This window comes from Limanda limanda, chromosome 16 (assembly GCF_963576545.1).
Source record: "Limanda limanda chromosome 16, fLimLim1.1, whole genome shotgun sequence".
Lineage (NCBI taxonomy): Eukaryota > Metazoa > Chordata > Actinopteri > Pleuronectiformes > Pleuronectidae > Limanda > Limanda limanda.
This window is the reverse complement of record NC_083651.1, coordinates 744,628-755,159: the sequence shown is the minus strand read 5'-3', so window position 1 is coordinate 755,159 and position 10,532 is coordinate 744,628. Positions and strand designations below refer to the sequence as shown.

The following is a 10,532-nucleotide window of genomic DNA, read 5'->3' as shown; positions in this document are numbered from 1 at the left end:
TGTAAAACATGGGAGCAGGAATCTAGTCGGACCCGAAACGGCTCTGCTGGATTCTAGTCGTGACAGGAAGTGATGGATCTCATACTTCTACTTCCTGTGGTTCTGACCTTTCAGTCCAAAGTTTTACTGCACAAAGGAAACATGATGTTGGAAGGTTCATCTTCATCTAATGAACTCACTCTGCTGAGTCTCGTGTATTTACCTCAGGTAATTATGTTATATTATATACTATATATACTGTACTATTCTTATATACTGTCTAACAATACCATTACCATCATATCATCAGTATTACCATCATCTTGACACTGCACCTTATCTACCTATTTTATTGTATTTTATCTTGTGCTTCTGTTTTTTATTCTTTCTACCTCAATATTTTTAATTTTATTCTATTGTACTGTATTGTATTTTATTGTATTCAAATATACCGGCTGCTATGACAACTTAATTTCCCTTCGGGGATGAATAAAGTACTCTATCTATCTATCTATCTAAAAGCAGATTTAACACGTGAGGAAAGTGTTCGAAGAAGCATCGTCACTAACAAATGAAATAATATAATCTGAATAGTGACAGGAAGCAGCTGTCGTCCCAACATCCTGTTCTGCAGCTCGGAGAAACTTCGTCTCCACCTGTGAAGAGAAGCATCGTTCGTACTTTCTACTATTTTTTCACAGATGTACGTATATAATTCATCCGACCTGACGTTATCTTTTTATGAAACGTTTCCATTGTTTTAAAACATTAACAGTGAATCTCATGGCGCTCGCTCTCTTCCTCATTAACATATCGTCAGACAGCTGTGATCAACAGGACGAGTCCCATTAGTTTCCTTTATTTAATGAAACGTCTGGAGCTCAGTGACACTTTGTGTGTTGAAGCAGCAGGAGGCGGGGCCTCAGGGGCCCGACACAGAGGAGGAGGAGCCACTTTGAGGAGCTGTGCTGTTGATGCTCCTGAACAGGAGCTGCAGTATTAATGAGTCGACAGCAGGAAGTCGTCCCTCTGCTCTCAGTCTGCATGTCGCTCTTTGTATTGAACATCTGGAAGCTGCTTCCTGCGCCTCACTCACACAGCTGCTGTCACTCCTTCATGCTTTCACTCTTTAATTCAGCTGCTTACACTCATTCAATTATTTCTCTTATTGGTCGGCACAGACAGCGCCACCATGAGGTCAAAACTATTCTACGATTAAATGTGTCAAATCCAAACAGACATGACCTCCGAGCTCTTGACGCACGACACTTCAGGATATGATCACAGCTGTGGGACATGTTCCTGTCAGACGGAACCGGCACTGGAACAATCTTGTTATCAAAATGCTAAATCTAATATTAATATACAATACATATATAGATATATATAATATATAGATACATATAATATAACATGGTTAAGATTAACTATGAAAATGACACAAAAACATGTTACGTTACCACAGCACAGAACATTTCCAAAGACCAAAAGAAAAGGAGTCAATAAGGACAGCAGACGTGGTGCAGTGCTGATAATCATGCTTTATTAAATCAATAATTGGAGAAAAACTCAAGGAGGCTGCGAAAATAGTTCCATGCTACAATCCAACTTCAACCACACCAAAACGCAGAGCGCCACGGGAGCAGGCTGGATTCTGTCCCGGGCCGAACGCAGCTCAGGTGGTTCCGGCTGCGCTGCTTCTGCTCGACTGACAAGTGAACTAAAAACTAACACACAGAAAACACTGCAGACCTCCGAGAGACGGCTCTGCCTCTGCAAACCAGCACCGCACGGCTCTGGTGTCACGTGATGGCCACGTCGCTGGTGACCGAGGAGCCCGAGCAAGTGGTCGTTTGCCAGAAGCAGAGCACAAAACAAAAAAGAAACATGTGCTCAGGGAGTGCAGGCCGCTCGCACTGTGAGCATGTCATGAAAATGGCGGTATGACGTAATCCGTCAGAGGCGAGGTCCAGTCGTCCTGCTTACAAGAGGGTAAATGCAAACAGGACTCAGGACCTCACGCTCGTGTTACAGCTGCACTGCTCTCTCTCTGGAGCAGGGCGGTTCGTCTCTGATTGAGTCATCGTCGGCAGGGAGCCTCTCTACCTGCCGAGGCAATCTTAAGACTTCAACTTATCGTTGAGGCACAGTTTAGTTTCTCAGTTTATCAGGGTATTCGTTTCTGTTGAAACTTTCTCCTGTTAAACTGCATTTAGTTTCATTTTGTTTCGGTTAATATTATTGTCATAAATAACAATACATACATTTCCCATAACCGTTAAATTCGGCTATATACATTATGTACATGTCACAGAAAAATGGATCAAAAATCCTAAGTCATAGTTATCCAATATGGCACATTTTATAACAACTTTAGACTTTAGTCTAGTTTGGCATAAATTAATGTCAAGTTTGGTACAAAAATAGTTCATATATATACAAGAACAGAAAATGAGATCTTTATCAAATAGAGTATTTTGCTCAATTAATAAATAAAAAGGTATGGAAGTAGAGAAAAGGGGAAGATTTGTTTTTACACTGATCGAATGCTAATGTGAACAGTTGCTGAGTCAGACCCGAGCTCATTGGACAGTTTGAGGGTATAGCTTCCTGCATCTTCCTCTTTCACCCCGGTGATGATGAGGGTGGTGAGGTCCTCCGTCGTCTCGATGTGGAAGCGTCCCCCGGCTGTCACCTCGATGGTTCGGCCCCCCCGGGACCACTCGATGTGTTGGGCGTCACCGGAGAAGGCGCAGGCGACTGTCAGGACTTTGCCCGGCTCGATGCTGATGTCCTCCGGCAGAGCCTCGATTCTGGGAGCAGAACCTGAGGAACCACAGAGGAACCACAGAGGAACCACAGAGGAACCACAGAGGAACCACAGAGGAACCACAGAGGACGAGACATCAGGGACAGTTTGTTTGTTTTTCTTTTGTCAAAACACCAACAATTCTGTTCATATTCAAACTAACTTTACGAGGATAACTCTCTAAGTTCTTTAGTCTCACCGATTGCTCTGAATGAAGACCCCTCGGTGAGGCTGCTGGAGCTCTGTGCATACGTCTCAGATGCAACCGAGGACATGCTGGACATGGACATGGTCTCAAACTTCATCTCAGCTGCCATGCTGCTGAAGGAGCTGGACTCCATCATGGATGACATCATGGCTTGCTGGGAGGAGGAGGAAGAAAAGGAGGAGGACTCTTCCATTGTGTGGATTTCTTTCTTCATCATGGATGAGCTCATGGCTGATGAAGATTCCTTGTGGCTCATCATCGTTGATCCTGTTTAAAGTAGAAATGGAGAAAATTGTAATGTGGATTTTCATAATGACTTCAAACTGGACTAGACATGTGTTGATGTTTGTTCTCACCTTTAAGAGCCAGTTGCTGCTCATGATGGGCTGTGATCTGCATGCGTACGGACTGGAAGACCTGTCCGGTGAAGGAGAAGGAGGACTTGGATACCCCTCCCTCTGATGTCATCTCACAGGTGTATTCTCCCTGATCGCTGTCCGCAAGATCGTGGATTACAAGGCTGCAGGAGCCGTCGGAGTACTGCATCGCAAGGTGGCTGCTCTGCGAAAGTCTCCTCCCGCTGACGTACCACACCACCTCCGTGACGCTGCTCTCACAGACACAGGACATCCTCACTGAGCCCTCTCGGGCTTCAGCTGTTAGTTGGCTCAGAACCTTGGGAGGTTTTGGGGTTGGGGATTTGACAGGGGGTGGAGACACAACCCTCTTAGGGGACATGATCGGAGGAGGAGACTTCATCCTCAGAGGTGATTTGATGCCTGTCGGCTCCGGGGACTTTAACGCCCTGGGCGATCTGATCCCTGTCGGCTCTGGAGACTTGATGCCTTTTGGTGTTTTTATTCCAGCAGGCTCTGGGGACTTCATTCCTTTTGGTGTTTTGAGTCCTGTGAGTTCTGGAGATTTGACACCACGGGCGGATTTGAGTTCCTCAGTTTCAGGTGACTTCACTCTCTCTGGAGACTTAATAGGTGGAGGTGACTTGAGTCTGGGTTCTGGGGATTTGAAACCACGTGGTGACTTAACTCCCTCAGGTTCAGGAGATTTGACAGTTGGAGCTGGTGATTTTAAGCCGGGTGCTGGAGAGGTTGCCGACAGCGCAGGAGACTTGATGCTCCTAGGAGACTTGATTCCTTCTGGTTCAGGAGACTTCACACTCGGAGTAGGAGATGTTGCACATGGTTCAGGGGATTTGACACTTGGTGTTGGTGATTTAATGGAAGGCACGGGGGATGTAACGCTGGGTTCAGGTGACTTTACACTTGGAACAGGTGATGTTACAGAGGGAGCACGTGATGTGACTGAAGGCTCTGGTGACTTTACACTTGGAACAGGTGATGTTACGGAGGGAGCACGTGATGTGACTGAAGGCTCTGGTGACTTTACAGATGGCTCGGGAGATTTGACAGCCTTAACTTCTTCAATGGCAGCTGCTCTGCGAATGGTTAAAGTGAAGTGAGCCTCCTGTCTGCCGGTCGCGTTCTCTACCACCACCGTGTAACTGCCCTCGTCTGAAGTCGTCACAGAGGAAACCTCCAGGCTGGACTTGTACTGAGTTGTGGTGACCTGGACACGGTGTGATGCAACAAGAGTTCTGGTCATGTGCATCCATGAAACACTGGGTGCCGGCTCCCCATCGATATCACAGGAGAATCTGGCCGTCTGTCCCTCTTCAAGCGTCACAGACTGAGGCTTGGTGAGGATCCTAGCTGGAAGAGAAGGCTTCACCTTTTGGACTGAAACTTCCTCAGCCACGGCAGCAGAGGAGGATTTAAGTCTGGATTCAGAAGTGGAGTGTTTCCCAGTAAGAGAAAATTTGTCTGATGAGTAGGAGGAGGCAGATGACAGGTATTCAGCCGAGGCGTATTTGATAGATGAATCGTACCTCTCAGATGAGGCAGCATATCTTTCACGAGTAGCAACCTCATGTGTCTCGGTAAACTTAGACTTGCTCTCCTCCACTTCAAAGTGGGTCTGGGACGCATAGCCAGCTTTAAAGTGTGAGGTGTGATAGTGGTCAATTCGAGTTACTTCGGGGACAAATGCTTTGGTAACTTCCTCATCTTTGCGGCGAGAGGAGAAGGTGGTGTATCCTGCACACGACACATCCAGGGTGGCATAGTCCGATGCCTCTCCCTTAGAGTTAGAACATACACAACGGTATGTGCCACTGTCCTCTTCCTGACAGGTGAGGATAGCGATGGTCACAACGCCGCTCATGTCAGTGAATACATATTTCTCACTGCTTTCAGAGATTTCAGTCCCATTATGGAACCACTTGATCTCGCCATCTGGCTTGGCTTGGATGTTAAGCGTGAATTTGGTGTCTTGTCCAAGTGGTATGCGATGAGAACGCATCCTGACGGTCACACGGGGAGCATGGTCAAGGCTGAAAGGTGTCTGGCTAACAACCTGATATTTTCTCTCAGATTTCAGAGCAGCCTTTCTGGCCTCATAGCGGGACATGATGTCAAATCTGGCAGATCTCTCAAACCTGGAGGAGGAGCGGGAAGACCTCTCAGCTGATCTGATGGGGCTGGGAGAGCGGGGACGAGTCCTCTCCGGGGTGGGGGACCTCCTCACCAAAATCTCTCCCTCTACTTCCACAGATGGCCGGCTCCGAGATGGTCTGATCAGCTCTGCGACAGGACGCATCAGCTCAATGTATGTGGGAGACAACGATCTTCTCCTCCTCATGAACTGAGAAACAGTACGTTTCTTCTTCTCAACCACTTCGACAGTCTCCTGCCTGAACTCCTGTCTCTTCTCCTCACGTTCCATGACACGCCGCTCTTTGCGGATCGGGCTGCCAGCAGGAGAGGCAGAAAAACCGAGCTCCAGTTCGTCCTCCAGCATCATCTTCTCCTCCTCTGTTCTCCTCATGGAAAGGTAGTCGTCCACAGGCATCAGCAGCTCCTCGTCGCTCAGGTCTCCGAGAGATCTCCTCCTGGATTTGAAGGAAACCTCAGATTCAGGGGAGGGTGAGCGGCGTGAAGGCCTGACAGTCTCCAGATCATCCAGGCTGAGTTTTGGGATACGCCATCTAGGCCTGTACTGGTCAGTGATTCGGGGGAGGGGCATGACATAGAACTGTTCCCACCTGGACAGGCGAATACGTCTCTGTCTCTTCTGCACAATCCTCTCCATCCTCTCTGGAATCTCATACTGGTCTCTCAGCTTTCTGTACCACTTCATATCCGAGAGAGGTACAAACTGTTTGATGGCCTTGTCTTCGTCCAAAACTCGAGGATCATGAACAACTGGCTCTGGCATCTCATATGGCATGAAAATCCTCCTTTCCTCCTCCAGCCTCTTGGTATCAGACTTCTCCACGGTGATGTCAAACTCACCCTCTACGTTCTTGGTACTCACTGCAGGCTTGTACATATCTGCAGCAAATTTGAGGGCCTCCTGGGCTGTGGGGTTGAGAGGCACAAGCTCTTCAGTGGCAACAATCCGCTGAGCCATCTTGTGCGTCTTTTCAATTTCTTTCTGTACGTGTCTGTATTGCTCCTCCTCGCTCTTATACTCTCTCCTGGTATAGGTCAGGCGGTCGACCTTCAGTGTAGCCTGGCAGCTTGCAGAGCCAGCTGAGTTGGTTGCGGTAACCTTGTACAAACCAGAGTCCTCAAGTAGAGTCTCTCTGACGTGCAGGACATGGTAATCAACATCCTCCTGTATGACAACAACCTTTGGACCAAACTGTAGTCGGTGACCGTCCTTCTCCCATTTCAGTGTGGGAGTTGGGATTCCTGAGACTCTGAGTTCGAAACGGACACTATGCCCTTCTACGCAGTCAACATTAGCCAGGAGACGTTTGAACATGGGCCTCATTGTTTCCTCGAACACAGGATGAGGTGTCACAGTGAGGCGAGCCTTGCAGCTGTCTTCTCCAAACTTGTTGTGGGCCATGACTGTGTATTCAGCATCATCGCTCATGTCCAGGTTGTGGATCATCAGCTGGTACAGACCCTTATCACTGGTGAATGTGTACTTGCTGTCATCGTCCCCTGGCCTGATTCTCTCTCCGTTCTTAAGCCATGCTACATGAGGCTCCGGGTGCACAGTAATAGTGACACCAAAGCGGACTTCTTGGCCAATGTAGGCAGCGCTATTGTAGAGGGGCAAAGTGAACTCTGGTGGTCTCTGCAGGAGTTTAGTCTTGTCAACTCTCTTCCTTAGTTTCTTGATGGAGCGGCTTACAAAGTGCTCTCTGATGCTTCTTACTGTATCAACAAACAGCTCTCCATAGGCACTGTCCTCTCCATCGTCGCTCACCACCTTGCATCTGTACACGCCATCATCACTGTCTTCAATCTCCTTCACATAGATGCTGGCAAAACCATTACTGTAAGTGATCTCATACTTGGGGCTTGGGTGTAGCTGGCGGTTTCCAAAGTACCACGACACCTGTGTACTCTTGTCATAGTTGGCAATGCTACAAGTGAATCTGACATGGCCGCCTTCCTCAGCTGAGGAATGCATTACTGGACCGGCACGAAGGCCGTGGTACTCGGTTCCAATCTTCACTTTACCCACAGCTAATCCTCTCTGGTTCTTGAAGGCGCCGCCATAAGCAACACGAGCTGCCGATACGATAGTGTCCATCCTCTTTACACAGGTCTGGTAGTACCTTCTGTGTTTCAGTGTCCTAATGACCTTGTTGCTAACATGCTCGATCTTCATCTTGAGCCATGGGTGCTCCAGAGCCTCATGGGCGGTCATACGGAGCTTCATGTCCCTGACTAGAAGTCTGTCCACAAAGTCCATGGCCTCCAGGCTGATGTCCTTAAATGCTTCACTATCAAAGATGAACTCACAGTTTGAGATGTTCTCAATCATCTTCGTAGTTGACTCTGCCGCAAATGGATTAAGGCCACTGAGCAAAACATAGGCCATAACACCAACAGACCACATATCAGTGGCTGTTGTGATCAAGTTGTGGCGGTGGACCTCTGGGGCACAGTACTCTGGAGCTGAGAACATCATTCTGATGTTTTCTCCTGGCACTAGCAGCCGAGCCTGGCCCATCTCAATAATCTTTATGGTGGTGCTTCTCCTTGTAGAATAGACGATGTTGTCTGGGCGGATATCAAAGTGACCGAAGTTGCTGCTGTGCAAGAACTTGAGGGAAGAGCAGACTTGTCTCATGTAGCGGACAATCTCCTGCTCTGTTAGCTCAAAGTTGCTGGTACCAAGGCGCTCAAAGATGTCAACTCCAGAAATGAATTCAAAGATCAGGATAATTTCTTCCATACTTTCAAAGTATTCATGCAGGTAAATCATATTTGTGTGCCTTGCTACGTTGAGGGCCTCAATCTCCCTAAGAACCAACTCACGGTCGGTTCCTTTGACCTTGATGAACTTGGCCATGAAGGTCTTCTTAGTAGCAATCTCCACGCAGCGGTGGACTGCTCCAAACTGGCAGCGGGCAAGCTCCTCAGAGATGATGTACTTGGAGGACAACTCCTTCACCTTGTAGGATAGAGATTCTTCCTTGGTGATCACTCTGGCTTCATCCACTTCCTCGTCATAGTTCCTAGTCACAGACTTGTCTTCCTTAGTTGTGATGGGCTCAGTTGGCACAGAAGGAGGACTCAGACCAAATCCGTTCTCAGCAATGACACGGAACTGGTATTTGGTCTTTCCAAATATGCTGATGATGGTGATGCTGCAGTCACTGGTCTGTCCAGCACGGATCCACCTGTCAGCAGTGGTGGGACACTTCTCGACAATGTAGCCAATAATGTCGCTACCACCGTCATTGGCAGGAGGCTCCCAGGTCATAGTGATGGAATCCCGAGTAATGTCACTGACCATGAGTCCCTTTGGAGCTTCAGGTATGTCAGCCACATTCACCTCAATGGTTTGCTTGTCACTTCCAAACCTATTCTTTGCAGTAATAATGTAGTAGCCATTATCTTTCCTCTGCACTCCCTTATGGAAGACCAGGGAGGTAAAAGACCTGGTGCTGATGACCTGGTGGTAAGGAGAGTTGGAGAGGATCTCCTGGCCCTTCTGCCAAGTGACTGCTGCCTCAGGCTTGCCAGTGATGGGGATCTTGATGGTGATCTTATCACCACGGACAGCGTGGACTGCCCCCATTCCCTGGAGCTCTTTGGGCAGGTGGATTTTAGCAGGAACTAGAATTAAATTTACAAAAAATACGTTAATTTGCATGTTGTTAAAATTTCTGTTTCAGGAATTACACCTGGACACAATACAACCAGGTGAATTCTAGAAAACACAAAACGTAATTAATGTGTAATAATGAAATCATTTCATCACCTTCCACTTCCAGGTTGGCTGTTGTAGAGATAGAACCTGAGGGGTTGGTTGCCCTGACTTGATAAACGGTGGCATCGCTATCCTCAGCAGACATGATGACGAGCTGGTAGTAACCTCCCTTGAACTCCTGAGCTTTAATCTTGGTTCCATCTGCCTGAATCTCCTTTCCACCGCGGAACCATTTCACCAGAGGCTTTGGATGTCCCACCACCTTGTGGGAAAAAGAATCAAGTTAGCTGTTGTACTGAATACAAGCCTCGTCTCTTTCAGCAGAAGCTGTTTTGTGTTTGTGTCCCAGAGTCAGATGAGACATTTGGGGTGAGGACATGTTTAGACTTTCACAGATGTATAGATACCACATTCAAATATTTGAAAGGAAACACGTAAGTAAATATAGAAAGTACCTTAGTGACAAAGGTGGCGTTGGCTTGGTATTTGACGTTCATGTCCCTGATCTCCTCCCTGAATGCAGGAGCGCGTGGAGACTGGTCCGACTTCGGGATTATTCCTGCAGACGTCTCGCTCCAGCCGCTCTCGCCACCCGCATTCTCACACTTGACACGGAACTCGTACTCGAAGCCCTCAATCAAGCCTATGACTTCATATTTGGTCTCCACAATCTTCTTGCTGGTAACTGAAATCCACTTGTTCTGCTTCTTCTCACGTTTATCCAGATAGTAGTTTGTAACTTTAGCTCCACCGTCACTGGTTGGAGGCTTCCAGCAGACGACACAGGAGTCCTTGGTGGAGCTGATGATGAAGGGCTGCTGTGGCACGCCCGGTTTTTCTGAGAAACAAACAGAGATTGTTTTTGTCGTGCTCTACGTATCTGTGGTTTCAGCTGCATTGTAGCTACAGAAGCCTAAAGTGGCAAACAATATTACAGGACTTACCGAATGGACTCTTTATGATGACCACTGATGGGATTTCGAGAGCCTCGCTGACTCCGTACTGGTTCTGGGCAGAGACTCTGAAGTAGTACCCGGCGTTTTCTATCAGGTTGGGGACACGGCAGGTTGCGCCAGAGACCGAGGAGGACACCAGGTGCCACTGCTCACCTTCTTTCGCTTCACGCTTCTCCACAATGTAGTTTGAGATCATGGAACCTCCATCATCCTTGGGAGCTTTCCAGCTGATGACAACTGAGCTCTTTAGCAGAGCATCAATAACCAGTGGACCCTCAGGGATGCATGGTTTATCTGGAAAAACCATAAGAAGTGAGTGAGAAAC

The 10,532-nt window shown here is 47.8% G+C and overlaps 1 protein-coding gene across 1 annotated transcript in view; it reads right to left on the bottom strand.

Annotated features, from left to right (window-relative positions):
• Positions 1-2,512: 2,512 nt before the first annotated feature.
• LOC133021930 (titin-like) overlaps positions 2,513-10,532 on the bottom strand; it is a 179,775-nt gene continuing 171,755 nt past the window's right edge. Inside the window, exons 212-217 of the mRNA XM_061088939.1 lie at positions 10,196-10,501; positions 9,707-10,089; positions 9,303-9,513; positions 3,638-9,157; positions 2,988-3,227; positions 2,513-2,805 (exon numbers count right to left, since the gene is read on the bottom strand). Of these exons, the coding sequence (XP_060944922.1) occupies positions 2,513-2,805; positions 2,988-3,227; positions 3,638-9,157; positions 9,303-9,513; positions 9,707-10,089; positions 10,196-10,501 (6,953 nt within the window). The remainder of the gene's footprint in view (positions 2,806-2,987; positions 3,228-3,637; positions 9,158-9,302; positions 9,514-9,706; positions 10,090-10,195; positions 10,502-10,532) is intronic.